Here is a 15,737-nt window from a genome sequence, read left to right as displayed (position 1 = left end):
ACAAAACTGTCCCCAGTTCCCACCCCTCAGCTCCTCGGAGGCAGGAGTTCCATGGCCAGCAGGAGCAACCAGTGGGAGGAACCTGGCCTCGGCAGCCTGATTCGTTTCCCATTTCTTTGGGGCAAGGAGCCCCACCCCATTAGTCAGCTTGGGGCTGTTCTGCAGAAATCTAGAACTTGTGTGGGTACTTCATGGTTCCCACTCCACGCTGGAGGAAATGCCCTCCTGTGCATGGGTGCCTGCAGCAGCAGCTGTCCTAAATGGTTCTCATTTCTTTATCACCCTCTCCCTTGTCACCTCAGTACCTGCTCCCGGAACAGATCTTTCGGAAGGTGAAGTCTGGGGGAGGAGAGGGGAAGACCAGCTGCTTCAGTGGGTCGGTTTCCTGGGGCAGAGTGTGGCACACTGGGAAAGCATAGAATTGGAGATCATTAATGAGAGACTTGGAGGACAGGGCTGCAATGTGCTTGCTGGTGGCCGAGGGCAAGGACTTCTCTGTTGTTCCCCATACTATGGCCACTGCTGATCCTTTTGAAAGCTGAGGAGCCCGGCTATGGGCTAGATCAGCCCCCAGAGGACATCAGATGGAAATGCCTCAGCAGTGCGTGTGTGTCTATCAGGATCTTCTCCCAGGAGGTGCCACGGTGGCTACCTGGCTGGAGAGCCGGCCCCTGCTCCAGGGGAGGCCAAGGTAGGAATGCTCCTCACTTGAGCGTTGAGAGTATGGCTGATCCAGAGCCCAGGACGCCATCAGGAATGGGCAGAAGTGGGGGTGGTTTGAGAACAGGGCCTGCAAAGGTGGGTGCAGCTGGAGTTAAATGACTCCCAGGGGTCTGACTGCTCTTGGTCTTCAAACTAGGTCCCCCTTCCCACACATCCCCCAGCTCCACAGAAGACCCAAGAAGCACGGACACAGTGGGGAGGAGGTCTCAGCCCCGCCCGCCCACCCTCCCGTCTGCATCCTCTGCTTCGTGTGCACTGGGCTCTCAGGAAGCGCAGGTGGGCATATGGCCGGGATGGACCCTGCCACCTCCAAGAGAGCCCTCTCCTGTCCTGCCCTGGCCTCCAGCTCGGCCCTCGTGGCTGCAGAAACTGGAGTGAGGGTGAGGCAGGCACACGTGCATGTTGTAGGGGTGGTAATCCAGTCAGGCAAGAAAGAAGGTGGAAATGATCAGTGTCTGTCAAAAATTTTATTTTATTTTTTCATTTCACACAGAATGATGTTAAAATAAATCCTCAGTAATATATATTTATATACTTATTTACTTGTGTTGATATTTACAAAAGACCGTGGAGCTCTATGGAGTCTATGTACATCCATGATCAGGTGGACAGGCAACGTTCATTGAGGCACGTATGTACACATATATGTATAACCTATGTACAAATATCAGACCCTACTGACACAGGAACTCTCAGCTGCAGAAGTCCTGGGCGGGGCAGTGTTGGTGGGGCTGAAAGCTTCCAGAATATGTCAGCAAGAATGATAATATCTATACATCCTGTGCAATGCAGTTACAGCTGGTGTCTAAATTTTCATGAAGCAAACAAATAGTTAAAGGACTCCCAACTCCCATGAGTCTTCCCCACAAGTTCTGCTCCGCCTTTGGCTCCCATTGGTCCCCAGCCTCTTATCACCATGGAGACCCCAGTTCCCTTTCGGCATCATCCTTACGAAGCTTTACCATCAGCCTTGGAGTTCCTTCTGCTATTGATCCCAGGGAGGCTTATTTATCTGCCTCTCCTCTTTGAGTTTTCAGGAATTATTAGAGACAGGACACGGGAGGGCAGCTGCGGAATCATGCACGAGCAGCAAGGAAGCCAGTGCACACCCTAATTAGAGTCTGTGCTGCATGGCCCTAAGGGAGTGGCTATTTCCACGTTATATATATATATATATGTGTGTAATATATAAAATCTCCAGAGACAGTCTATATAAGCACAGAAGCACACAGGTCTAGAAAAGGAAACAGCATCCTGCACTCGCGGTCTTTACAGCTGCATCCCTGATGAAAACTAGAGAATCCTCCTTGATTGCTGGCACCATGAATCCTGACTGTTTCAAGATTACCCTTAGTGGAGAGAGGGGTGCAGGGATGCAGAAACCCAGGCAGAGGCCAATTTGGCCAGGGCATTGTTTGCTCAGCAGGCTGGAGCTTGATCATGGGACTTTCCAGCTTCCTGGGGCCCTTCAAATGAAGGAATCATCCAAGCACGACAACAAAAGGAAACTGGGTCGCTGGCTCCCACGTGAAGGCAGAACTGGGGCAGGCACGGAGCATGTTCAGACCCTCCGGAGCTGACGCTTACCCTTGCCAAAGCCAGCCAGGCCACCTCCCTTGCTTTGCTCTCCCACTTCCTTGCCTGTGGCTGCCTGCCCCTTTCCAGCCCTACCTGGCAGTTCGATGTCCTTCCCTGCACTTCACAAGCTAAAAAGGTAGTCGTGACAGCAGCTGACCTGGAAATTGTTTGGTAGGAAAGTGAGTCCCTGAATATTCTCTTCCTCCCAGCTCCTCCTCTCGCTTTCTCTAGCAGCCCAGAGTGTTTATGCGCTCATAACAACAAGGCAGTCAGTGTCTCGGGAATCATTTCCAAGGAGAAGCAGGGCTTACAGGCCTCTCACAAAGACCGAAAAGAGACACTGGACTGAGTCCTCTGGGTAGCTCCCGAAGGTCCTACTCCACAGTCACACCTACACTGCCCTCAGTTATCTGGATGTTGCAGCAGCTGTCCACATTATTATGTAATCACACCTGCCCTGTGCATCGTCAGTGGAATGATTCAGGGAGTTCTCAGCTGCAAGCTCATCTGGAGCATGTCTGACTATTTTAGGAGTGCAGAGGAGCACAGAAAGTTACATCCATTTCCACGCTGAGGTTCATGCAGTGTAAGAAGTGGCCATTCAGACAGACTGCCTCAATGGCCCCAGTTCACCAGCTGGTCATGCTAAGGCTGGGTTATGGGCTTCTACTATCTGACCACGGCCAGCTTGGCCAGATGGGAGGAGTGTTGGGAGATGGAAGGCACCCCTGTACCACCTCAATTGCCCCAGATACCAGTGAGGAATCCCTCCTGCCCCCATCCAGGTAGAGTGCACACAGTCATGCAGGAGGTGAGGCTGAAACTATCTCCCATGGGTCTAACACATTGCCAGGTAAGATGGAGAATGATAGCATGGTTCAGCTCGGACCCAGCTGTTTCTCCAAAGAGGCAACTGAATTATAGCTGCTCTGCTGCCCACATCTGCAACCTAGATCTGCTCAGAACAACAGGATGGGTTTGTTAGTTCCATGGGTTGTCACACATCTCACCGTCCATGGGGCAGAGATGTTCTTTAGTTCTTCATTAAAAATGTTACTTTCAGATCTCATGAATTCAAGGCTAGGGCACCACTGATGACAAAGACAATGCTAAACAGATCAGTCCTTTGCCAGGTCTTGGAGCTTTCCACCCCCCCCAGAGCTACAAAGTTTGGCATAACTTTTCCGGTCCTCAGTGATGAGGTTACAGCCAACCAGGGCAGACAGAACAAAGAAGAAAGCACCTGCCCTTAGATCAGACTTTCCTTTTATCCCTGAGTCAGGCAGCCACCTGGGAGGGAAGGGAAAGATCTGGCGCCTGATCTTTTGTTATAAAAGAACTGCCTTCTCGAGAGGCCCCTCCACAACAGAAAAAGAGCAGAACTGGAGAAGTGGTAAGAATGCAAAGGAAGGCCATTTTAAAAATTCAAATAAATGCAGTTTATTTCCTGGACTGCCAAATTTACTCCACATTAGTGAAGCTAAAAGGATCGGTCACTGTATAATTGTATAATTTTTGAAACAATGGTATACATATATACATATACTATACATCTATATACACAGATATATGTATATATGGAAAACCTCTGTAACTAAGGACCAATTAACCAAAACCTTGATTAATGAGAATTATGTTTTCTTACTATACTTTCAGTAGAAAGAGGCAAGGGCATTATCTGATACACCAGGATGTGCCCAAATGGCCACCTTCCCGGTATGTCTTGCAAGCAGTGTACATTCAGCTTATCTCTTTGGTCTTCCCCATCTACACTTCCGTACAGTGAACACTGAGGTTTAGAATGTTGACCCTGAGCATTGCAAGGTCTTCTGTCATCTTCAAACACTCTACTTACAAAGGCAGGAAAGTTTATACTAACCTACTTAAGAAATAATTTTTTTCAATAACAAAGGTTGGACCAAAACATGTTTTTCCCATTCCCACTCAAATAACTAGAATTGTAAAGCAATCAGGATGCTCTCTTCCCTGAGGATTTCCCCGTCAGTTAACAGGTTTTGCTGTACACATGTGTACAGAGCAAGGTAGACTGGAAAGGAATGAAATGGGACCCTGGGTGCCAGCCTTCCCTGATTGTCCAGTCTGAATATTTAATCTCACAGATTTTTCCAGGAAAGGGGACTCTTCTGAAGCCCCTGGTTATGTGTGCAAATATTTGTGCAACTGCACACTGTAGTGGGTGGTAGGCTCTTTATGTCATTAATGTCATGCCCTAACCACCCAACTGTCTATCCCTGTAGACCTCTACCCACAATAACTTGCTTCCCTCCATAGCTCTCATGCAGTCCCTTTGGTTAAGCAAGTCAGCTTATTTTGAAGGACAGCTGGAGGGCAAGTCCCCAAATCTGCCCAGGCTACTGATCCCAGGTGCAAACCTCCAGGCCACATTCCCCCAGCATCCATCTCCCTGGGGAGAGGAGGAAGGGAAACAAATGGATCAAGTAATGGCTTTTAGTGCATGGAAATGATCTTCTGTAATGGCTCAGGATGCTTTATTCTTATCTATTGGTAAGCGCTTTCCTGCAGGCTTCCATTACACCCTGCCAGAATGACCGAAAAGTCAACGAGATGGGCTGGCATGAGGTCACTCAAACTCAAGATTTCAGTGCCTAGAGGTTGCAAGAGAATGCTGTGAGAGGAGACAAAAAGAGGGAGGCGGGAGGGAGAGAGGGACAGAGATGCAGAAAGAGACAGAGAGATGCACGGGGTTGGGGGAAGGGGGAAGAATGACAAAGAAAGCTTTCTCATGGACCTTCCTTGTGCATCCATGGCACCTCTGCATATGTTTACATTCCAAAAGAGGGTCAGAGCCTCAGAGGACAGGAGTCATGAGAACACTGAGAAGAAAGGGGAACTACAGAGAGGGTGAACTAATGCCCAGAAGCCAAGGGCATTATCTGATAATCCAAGTACTATCACTTTTCAGTCCTGAGAACAAGAATTTGAAGTAGCTATTGCTAAAGAAAACAGTCACTATTTATTTTATTGCACTTTTCCTCTTTAAAAATATTCAGACAAACTATGAGAAATGGAGCTGAGCTTTGGTGGGAAAGGAAGCAGATAGAAGGGAAAAGTGAACCAGATTAATTTGAGGAAGAGACCCATCCCAGTTTGCAGGGGATCCCTCACCTCCACTCCACTTACCGATTTGATGGGGGAAAAGGGCTGATCTCCACAAGGCCCAAGTCTGAGGCTACGGATTATGGTCACAATAGCCATTGAGACACCTCCCTGCTAGCTGGCTCAGGTGGCTAACGATGTTAATGAGGGTAAGGTCATGAGTTCAAACCTGGCAACGGACACTTTGCCAAAGCTGAGGGAACCTCCACTGTGTAGCCAAGGAGTACCGTAGACATTACAGTCTACATGGACCTGTCGTCTTAGACCAGCAGCCATCACCCAGATGGACGCTGTTAGGACAATGACCCAGGGGAGCCAGAGCTGGAGCAGGGCTCACCATCCCCACTCCTGGGTAAACAATTCAAAGCACTGTGCTCCTCCTGCCTGCCGTAGGGGTTATGATGCCACCTTCAAGTGCAATTTGCAAACTGTCCTACAGTTTCCTTTGGGGGAAGTCAGCCTCCACTTCTCTTCTCCACTACTGTGAGCAGTGCTGAACTCCCAGCCTGAGAACCTTCAGAGGGCACTCTCCTTTCTCAACATGGGTTGGCACTTTATGGCTGACCACAAGGAAGTAATTTGGCCAAAGACCTCACTACAATGGAGTGAGAGATCCAGAGAGAGCAGCTAGGACAAGCTAGTCCTGCAGCCCTCCCAACGTGGGGCAGCCACACGAGCACCCAGGCTGGGGGCCTTAGCCAACAATGCTTACTTTCATGGGAGCCCTTTCCACAGTAGGCCAACGGAGTCTGGAGGCACACTCCCTTAGGGCCCTTTTTAAAAGGCTGACCTCCTGGTGACATGCCTACCCCATCCTCAGGAGCCCAGCTGAGAGGGACAGAAGGAAGCAGAGAGGAAGGAAGAGAGTATGTCCAACATCACATAAGTTTCAGGAAGCACAGAGCCTTAATTATGCCCTTAATTAAATTTTGGCTCCTGAAAAGTTTACTCTGAAATTTGACCAACGTAGTTACCCTCTCATCGTGACAACCTCCCTACCTTTCCTGGACCTCTTTCTCTTCAGCTGCCTGAAAACTCCAAGTTTCTTGAAAGTTTGAGCCCATGGAGGCACCTGCTGAAGCTGAAGGGAAAACTGGTATCTTGACTTGGAAACACTCAAAAGGCCCAGTATGCTGTACTAAATGCACAAGTTTGGACCCACGCGTCCATTCTCTGCTGTTGTTGCTTCCTTGGTGGAGATCGAGAGCTGTGACCATCATTGGGAGGGAAGGGTGCGACACATCTGGGACAGCAGCAGGAGTAGAGGCCATGATGCCTGACCTTATGCCTGACTTCAACTCCCAACTTCCACTTGAGGTGAAGCTTTTGCCAAAACACACCCAGCTCTCAGCTAGTCTTACAAGCGGGAAGAACCAGCTCCATGGATAATCTCAAACAGTGGGCAATCTTACCAAGCATTTAAATCTGGCCTTAGAATATAGGATAAAAACCAGGCCCTCTAAAAAACTGTAGTTTGCTTGCGTAGCATTAGGTTTAGGTCCTTAATCACGTTTCACTTGAGCTGAATTGGTGTGCATTTCCTCAAGGCGCAGTTGGATGGGAGGCAGGGCATCCAGGTGGTACCCTATCAGAGTATGCCAAGATTGAACACCCATAGAGGGGACTCAAGAGTTGACCGCACTGGGCTAATGCCCAAGAGCAAGTGAGATGCCACAAGCAAGTAAAGGTGGCTCATCTTAAGAGACAAATCTATATATGGTCTTGACTTTCTGACCCACCCCTGACAAAGCCACTGGGGATGGAGGGGCAATAAGTTCTGTGGACTGAGAGAATGTTTGGGGCATTTTTACTCTGATTCTGGGCCCAGGACCCTGCAGTTTCTTGAGCCACCATTGCTGTCAAGAGAATGAGGCTGAATCCAGAGATCCCAGGGGTTGGGAGCAGGGAGCCTGGGCTATCAGGTTGTCTGTGCAGACTTGCTTTGAAGGAAAGGGCAGGGCAAGGAGGTGTATATTACCAGGCCTCCAGCCATCCCAGGTCTTTGCACACTCTGCACCCGGGTTTCTGGTGGGAAGAAGGTAAATAGGTAGAAACCCCATAAGATTCCTAGTCTTAATCAGAGACCTGCTCAGCAATGGTGGCCCATCTTTCTGCTTTAAACTTTGAGGGTTACTTCTCTGAAATCTGGGGATGAGTGAGAGAGAAAAGAGTTGGAGGAAGAGACTTCTTGAAGGATAATGAGGGGTATAGACGCAGGCTAGGGAAAGGTGATTAAGTCTGATCTTTTGTTTGTGCCTATTAATTTATAGCTTTGGGGCAGAGCAATGGATCTGTGTATATGTATGCATTTCGTGTGTATTAAGTGTGTATATTCTTGGGTGTGTGTTCTGTATTTTGTGTGCCTCATAAGAGTGAATGCACTGTGTATATAAACTGAGTTTGTGTGTATTTTGTGTGAAGAAACAATAGGAAAGTATCCTTTGTGTATTTTTGTACGCATACCCATTGTGTTCATGTAGTTTTCATGTATTTTGCATCTGATTGCAGGTTGTATCTTTGTACACGGTGAATGTAGGCCTTTTCTGTAGGTTCTGTATTGGTAAGTACATTTGATGTCTGTGCTAAATGTGCATATTTTGGATTTAGGTATAACCAGATATCTTCGGTGTATGCCCTATTTATTAATTTGGTATCTGTGTATTTTGCATATGTGCTGCATGTTCTGTATTTGCATATGGCAACAGTGTAATCTGTCTATTTTGTGATGGGCGTGCAGGCATGTGTGCCTGTGTGTGTGAAGATTTTATAGTCCCCGGTCAAGGACACTGGGATAAAATATCTACCCCCTGACCCAGGCCTTAGGTATGGGTGGTTTTACCATCTCTTTTCCCAAGGTCTGTGTCCCTCCCACCCCATGTCTTGGAAATTCAGCACCATCTGCCATGAAGAAGAGGAGGAGAAGCACAGAGGCTTTGTGCTGGGCATGGGGAGCCCTGCAGATACCTGGGGATGTGGGTGACCAAGAACTAATGAGCACCCTGGGCCTAGCACCCTGAGCTGGTGCCCCACCCCCCAAGGTAACTGCAGGTGCTAAATAGCCAACAGTGAGGCTAGGGCTGGAGCCACAACTGGGCAGCCTGACCACACAACTCACTGTGTTTGGGAAATTTAAGCCATTATGTTGAAAGGCAAAGAAGCCCAGTCTGTGAGGCAAAAGCTTCCCCCATTTAAGCCATTCCCAGGCCAGCCTGAAGCCCACCTTTAGGCTATGCAGGGCTCATTCACTCTCAACCTGTTCTGGGGGTGGGAACGATTCTAGACCCATCCTTTGGTTTGTTAAGCAGCTCTGATGGCCAGTTTAACGGGGAGAGAGTTTGAGCCTGGCAATCAAAATGACGCCTGTGGCTCACCTAGGGACTCCATCCCTTGCTCCTGGACTTTAGAAGTTTCCACATAGAGGAGGCTCCCTTTAAGTCCAGACCTGTGGAATTGGGTCCCCAGAAGCTTTCCTCCTTGGTATCCTTGGTTTCAAAGCAGGCAATCCATTCTGGCTCTTTAGGGAAAGGTTCATGAAAGTGACTGGTGCAGAGCCATATAACAATAAAAACCAAAGTTGGGGGGAAAGATGCGAATGGAGATGATTAACACGATGGACTGTAGAGAGGAGGCCTGGGGTGGGTCTGACCCAGGACAGCTGGAGCTGTGAGGGCCAGAGGGCCCTTGTGCACTCAGTAAGACAAGCTTCAGCTGTGGGAAACTGAAGCTGCAGCACATGGAGGGCAGAGAGACAATTCTAACGTCTAAGAATCCATGAAGACCGGAGTGTCTGAGGCAATGGTAGCAAACCCAGGCCCAGTGGGGTTACCAATGAGATAAATTAACCCATCAGGCCTCTTAGACAACCAACCCACCAAGGAGTGGATTTGCTCCTGACCTGAACTCCAGAGAATGAATATATATATATGTGTGTGTGTGTGTGTGTGTGTGTGCATATATACATATACGCACACATATGTGTGTGTATATGTATATATACATATACTCTAGTGCACATAGTCAAACACATGCATAAATTGCCCTGTGTTAAAAATATTGCATAAGCTTATACAAGGTTCAAATGCAATTTTTTCTATAGCTAACTAGGTAGAGGAACTCGTGAAAGAGATACTCGATATATATTATGTACACTGGATCCACAGATCCACCTGTCCTCAGGGCCAGAGGCCCTGGTCAACTGTACAGTCATGCCCATGACTAGGTTAATTCCTAAGGTGCAGTCATGTGAGGTGTTCAGACGCTGCCTTCCCTGCTCACTCTCCTGGCTTTGCAGAGGTCTGTGCCCCCATTTGGAAGAACAGGAAAGGGCTGGGCTAGGGGGCCAGAAGTTTTGGTTCCCCATTCCAAATAGTCTATTTTTTCTCCTGATTGAGGGCTTTTGTCTTCCGATGGGGGAAAAGAAACCCTAGTTCAATGCCTTTCCTAGGCTATTAATACTCTAAATATGAATACTGTGTAGGCTACTAAGAAAAGAGGTCATCTCCTGTGTTTTAAATATTGAGATTCATGCAACAAACACCCATGCATCTCTATCACATCACGGGAAAATTTCACTGCAGTGTCAGTGTAGCTGGGCCACAGCATAGAAAAGTAGATGTCTGCAAACTCCAGTGTAACAAAGAAATAAGATGTGTTTTGGTGACCTTGAAGTCTGCAAAAATGGTGAGATCTGAAGCTGAGAGGTCCCTTGTTTTGTGAGCTTCGTCCCGTAGGCCTAAGGGAGCGAATGTGAAACTTGACAATTCACATTTGGTCATACTAACTGTCCCTCCCCGGGCTTCCCTCACATCGACACTGCAGAGAAAAAACCAAATGCAGCATTTTCCGTTATGAAACAGAAGCCTTCGGAGCATCTACTTGGCAACAGCAATTCACAAACCCTAGCCTGTGACACAGAAAGTGATTCCAACACACAGGACTGTGTGTTCTTTTCAATGCAAAAAATGGGAATGACCTTTTGAATAATTACCAGAGCTTTAAAGCTAAGCCACCATGGTTTTCCTCTGTTAAGGGGGAGGTGGACTCAAATGGGGTTGGGGGTGGGAGGGTAGGGGGTGCATCTCCCAGATGCTGTGTGCATTTACTGAGGAAGGGAAGGTGGCACGGATGTGGTGGGTTATGTATTTGATATGAGGTGGTCTCAATGCATCTTTCTGAAATCCTGGCTCCATAGGTGACTCCCATCTTTGGAAACCCCTAAGCCAGTGACAAAGATTTGCATGAAAGCCATGGATAGATATTCTGTGTTCTAAATCAAAAATCAAAAGATCAAAAGTCACTTGCACAACTATTGCTTTCCATGCAGAACCAGATACACACTGTAGAACACACTGACTACAATGCAGGCTATTATGCAATATCTGCATTAGTTCCATTGAGCTGGGGGTATGTTATTAGGTTTCAATCAGACATCAGTTAACATTTTGGTAATATTCACATAGTTTGTATTAGCCAAGGTGCAGTTGGCTGTTTTCAAGTTTTCCTCTCTAAAGTCCTCGTTACTGTTGTTTACCCCCTCCTGGATCTCCATGTAATCAGACTTACTAATGGTAGAGGCACTTCTACTTTTCTTTAGGTCGGGGGAGGATGGGATCTTTGGACAGCTCGTCACTTGCAAGTACTGGGCCTGTTCCTCTCCCTCTGTCTCCCGGTGGTAGAAGTAGTTGAAATTGGACACTATGACGGGGACCGGTAAGGCGATAGTTAAGACACCTGCAATTGCACATAGGGAGCCAACGATCTTTCCCCCAATGGTAGTCGGAACCATGTCTCCATAGCCTACAGTTGTCATGGAGACGACTGCCCACCAGAAGGCATCTGGGATGCTGGGGAACTGGGAATCTCGCTCATCGGCCTCTGCGAAATAGACAGCACTAGAGAAAAGGATGACCCCGATGAAGAGGAAGAAGATCAGGAGGCCCAATTCTCTCATGCTGGCTTTGAGGGTCTGACCTAGAATCTGGAGACCTTTGGAGTGTCTGGACAACTTGAAAATCCTAAAGACTCTTACCAAGCGGATGACACGGAGGATGGCCAGCGACATGGCCTGCTGGCCCTGCTGGGCATCCTCTGGCTTCTCAGCCAGCTCTGTCCCCAGGGTGATGAAGTAGGGGATGATGGCCACGATGTCAATGATGTTCATGATGTTGGTGAAGAAGCCGGCTTTGCTGGGACAGGCAAAGAACCTCACCAAGAATTCAAAGGAGAACCAGATGATGCAGAGGGTCTCTACAATGAAGAAGGGGTCAGTGAAAGATGTCGACTGCTGGTACCCAATGGTGCTGTTGGAATAAGTGTGGAAGGTCACTCCACCACCGTGCATGTCTTCATTCTCATCCCGGAATATAGGCAACGTCTCCAGGCAGAAGCTGACGATTGAGATCAAGATCACCATGACAGAGACAATAGCTATAATCCTGGCAGGCCCTGAGCTCTCTGGGTATTCAAAGAGAAGCCACACCTGTCTCTGAAACTCATTTTCGGGCAGAGGCCGCTCTTCCTCTTTGATGTAGCCTTCATCTTCCCGAAACATCTCCATCGCTTCTTCTCCCAGCTCATAAAACCGAATTTCTTCAGAGAATATATCTAAGGGCACGTTCACAGGTCGCCTCAGCCGGCCCCCAGACTGGTAGTAGTACAAAATGGCATCGAAGCTAGGGCGGTTCCGATCGAAAAAGTACTCATTCCGGAGGGGGTCAAAGTACCTCATCCGCTTCTTTGGGTCCCCTAAGAGGGTCTCTGGAAACTGGGCTAAAGTCTTTAGCTGGGTCTCAAACCGCAGCCCTGAGATGTTGATCACCACCCTCTCACAGCACTCGTGGTCTGCCTCTGGGTCATAGGTGTCCTGCGGGTGCCCAGGGAGGGCGGCAGCCTCATCCGCTGGGTCTCCGGTGGCCACTGTCATAATTGGGACTGAGAGAAGCGCCTCACGCTAGGCCTTCCAGCTGCCAGGCGGCAGGGAGCTCAGGGTGCTGCTTAGGGCCCCAGAAAGCACAGAAGCATTGGCCTGCGCTCCTGCAGGAGAGCCCCGAGGGCTCTCTGAGAACCAGAGAGACAGCCTCGCTTGGCTGAAAGACAGAGGCAGTTAAGGACATGAGACCACTTGGCATTGGCAGCCTGACCTGGATTGCCATTTCTTGTCTCCCATCTCTCAGCTGAGTTCAGAAACATCACCACCACCACCACCAAAAAACAAAATTTACTTTCACCTCATAACCTGGCTGGGGATCAGAGGGGAGCAGGTGACAGTTTCTCAAGAAAGCTCTGGAATTGCCCTGCCCTGGGGGAAGGTGTCTGGTACAGGCCCCCACTCTGTACCAAACAGGCCTCATGGAGCATAACCCCATACTAGAGGCTGGAAGAGAGCCCTCCCCCAGGCACTGAACTAATGTCTTGCAGATACCCGCACCCTGGGAGGCATTCATAGTGGCGCATATTGGGCCTGGGTCTCCCTCACTGCACCCACCCCATGACTCTACACATGGCTGTTATTAAATAATAGATTTATTTACCTGGCAAAGCAGGAATCTGAAGCTCTCTTCCTTGCAGAGCTGATCAGATGCTGCGGGAATCCTAGATACACAAACAGGCTGCCTGACTCCCCATCACGTCTTCTCACTTGAGCTAGAAATAATGGTGAGTCATTCTGGGCAGGAGGGCAGGCTCTGGGTCCCGGAGGCGAGCTCCAGGGCTGGGCTGGGCTGGAGGGGCAGCGGCGTGCCTGGCCAGGGGCACACAGGACTTGAGGACGGACGAGCTTGGGTCTGGAGACTTTGGAAGGAAGAAGGCAAGATGCAAAGCTCAGCAAAAGCCAGAGTCCTCCTGGCTGTCCTCAGGAGGAGCGACGTTGCCTGGAAAAAACAGCAGCAGCAAGGTGGAACCAGGGCTTTCGGGCAGCTGGTGCCAAGAGTTAAGAGGGCTCTGGAACTTCCCTTCCAGGCCCATCTTCCATTCTAGTGTCACACCTAAGAACCACCCCTCAGCCTCCCAGCCTCCTCTGGGCAGGTTTCCATCAGCTGAAAGCATTTTCTCCCAGGAAACAAGCCTTCAGGCTTGGCTGGGCCTGTCTCCTCCAGAGCCAGATACCCAACCGTCGGTCCTCAGCAGCCATCAGGAGGGACTCTGGGCAAAGTCCTCCCACCCCCAGGTCAGGGTGCAGGTCTCCCAAGGGGAGGGCTTCCTGCACTGCAGCCTGGCTACAAGCTCTGACCCGGCAGGGTCCTGAAGGAGGAAGGCAACCTCCCCATCTCCCCAGCACACATTCCTCCAGAGCTCATGTAGGGAGACTGCTCACACAGAAAGGTCGACTCTACAAAAGCTGGCTGGCTTGGCCCCAGGACTTACTCTCCCTCGGGGATCCCTAGGCTGCAGGCTTCCCTCTGAGTGGGGTGGCATTTGAACTGGGCAAGCGCTCGACCCCCGATTTCTCCCCAAGAGAAAATTCCTCACATCTCCTCTGCAGGGAGCGCAGAACGAACGCTCAGCCAGCCTGGCTACAAGGCGGCTTGGCAGCAGCGAGAGGGGGAGCCTGGAGAAAGCCGGCTTCCGGGCTGGCCCCCTGCCGGCCCAATCCCGCCAGCCCCAGGGCGGGGAGGGGTCTGGGCCCTCTCCCCATCTTCCCGGGCTCCGGCTGGGATTCCGGCGGGCGCGCTCCGTGCTCGGCTCGGCGCCGGCGGACTAGACCCATCAGCTGGCCGCAGCCGCGAGCGCCACCTTAACCCGCTCCTGCCCGGTCCACTGGGGTTTCGCTGCGGGCCAGAGCGCAGCCCACCTCTTTTGCCCCTAGGGTCCAGCCGAGGGACCACCGAGGCTCCATCTCCACCCGGAAACACTGGAGCCTGAACTCTGGGGGTGGGGAGTAGGCTGCTGCCTCAGATCTCAGCTTTCTCCTAAGCGCGGGGGCTCCCTGGCAGCCCACGGCCCCAGGGAAGCGGAAAAGCCCCTCTCTGCCGCAAAGCCGTGTTTATTCCCAGTCGGAGACGGGAAGGCAGCCCGGCCGTCCCAAGGGATTCGGGTCCTACCAACCGGTGCGATTTACCAGACATGGTTATGCTGTCAGCTGCACTTCCCATCACCAGCCAGCTCCTCTCTGCGCCCTCCGCCCCGCGCCACGCACAGCACAGAGGGTCCCTGAGCCCATTCCGTGCCCTCGTCTTCGACAGAGCGCCAGCCCCCCCTCGCCCTCCCAGGTCCAGCCAGGCAGCCGTGGTCCGCACAGGCTCGCCCGCTCCAGACTCAGCCCGAGCCCGCCGCGCGGCAGGCTGCGCCGCCGGGTGCCCCGCAGCCCCTTTGGGCGCCGGGGCAGGGAAAGCAGCACGCGCAGCTGAACGCCCCGACACCGATTTACCCTTCCTGATGGGCACCCGCAGCCTCCATGTTTCTGGGCGACCGCAAGCGGTGGCGGGGTGCGGGCGGCCAGCCGGGAGCCCGCTCTGCAGTCCCGCGGGCGGCGCGTACCGAGCGCCCGGCCGCCGCCCGCAGCCGCACCGCGCCACGCAGCGCCGCACCTGGCCCGGCAGCGAACTCGAATTAAAGGGGCCGGCGGGGACCAGAGCCGGCGAGGCTCGCCGCGCCGCCACCACCGAGCTGGCCTCTTAGTTGGGCCCCTGGGCCTCGGCCCCCTACCCACGAGGAAAACACCCCGTTCTTTGGCAGAGCCCAGCTTACTTTTAACCAGAACTTCGTGGAGAGCTCAGCTGGGTGCTGCCGGGGCTGGGGAACGAGGGGCAGAAGTTGAGGATCAGTCATGACAGGCTCCTGCCAACATAAGGAACTAGGCAAGGAGGAAACAATCAATAGCAGGTATCCTAGGCCCGAGGAGAGATCCAGCCCCAAGGGAGATGTGTTGCCATTACTATGATGCTGCCAGACAGAATCTGCAGACCCCCCTCCTGGCCCTCTCGCGCAGCCTCGCTCCCTCCTCCAGCTCTCTCTCCTCATCTCCCTCTTACCCAGCCAAAGCTTTGGCTTCGCAGGGGAATGCAGCAGGTGTGGGCCGCCGTGTGGCAGAAACTCGCTGCTGTATTCGCCCCCACCAGGAGGAGCCGCAGGAACAAGCAGAACTGCCGGACCGACCCTCTCTCTCGCCTCCCTGCCCCCATGGCCCAGGCTGGAAAGGCTAGGGGACGTGCAGCTGCCCTAGCAAGGCCCAGCTACCCGCAAAAGGGGACCCCTCACAGCCCTTACAAAGCCAGCTGGCCCAGGGGCTCTGAAACTGGGAGTGCAGCTCATGGCACCCTGGGGTGGGCAGAGCAGGATGACCTTCGCTTCTGGAAGAATGT

General features: G+C 51.4%; 1 protein-coding gene across 6 annotated transcripts; it reads right to left on the bottom strand.

Annotated features, from left to right (window-relative positions):
• Positions 1-1,175: 1,175 nt before the first annotated feature.
• Positions 1,176-15,513, bottom strand: KCNA2 (potassium voltage-gated channel subfamily A member 2). Of its 6 annotated transcripts, none has more exons than XM_023641439.2 (3): positions 15,408-15,513; positions 12,969-13,307; positions 1,176-12,524 (listed from the first exon to the last, which is right to left on the bottom strand). In XM_023641439.2, exon 3 carries the CDS (start codon positions 12,359-12,361, stop codon positions 10,862-10,864), a length of 1,500 nt encoding a protein of 499 aa, XP_023497207.1. In that variant the 5' UTR covers positions 12,362-12,524; positions 12,969-13,307; positions 15,408-15,513; the 3' UTR covers positions 1,176-10,861. The 6 variants fall into 6 exon arrangements, with proteins under 6 accessions (XP_023497207.1, XP_023497205.1, XP_023497202.1 ...); XM_023641437.2 differs by having other exon boundaries at positions 15,124-15,434; XM_023641434.2 differs by lacking the exon at positions 15,408-15,513 and adding an exon at positions 14,804-15,044.
• Positions 15,514-15,737: the final 224 nt, after the last annotated feature.

The sequence above is a fragment of the Equus caballus genome, chromosome 5 (genome assembly GCF_041296265.1).
Source record: "Equus caballus isolate H_3958 breed thoroughbred chromosome 5, TB-T2T, whole genome shotgun sequence".
Taxonomy (NCBI): Eukaryota; Metazoa; Chordata; class Mammalia; order Perissodactyla; family Equidae; genus Equus; species Equus caballus.
Note: the sequence above shows the minus strand (reverse complement) of the source record. Positions and strands in the feature narration are given on the sequence as shown.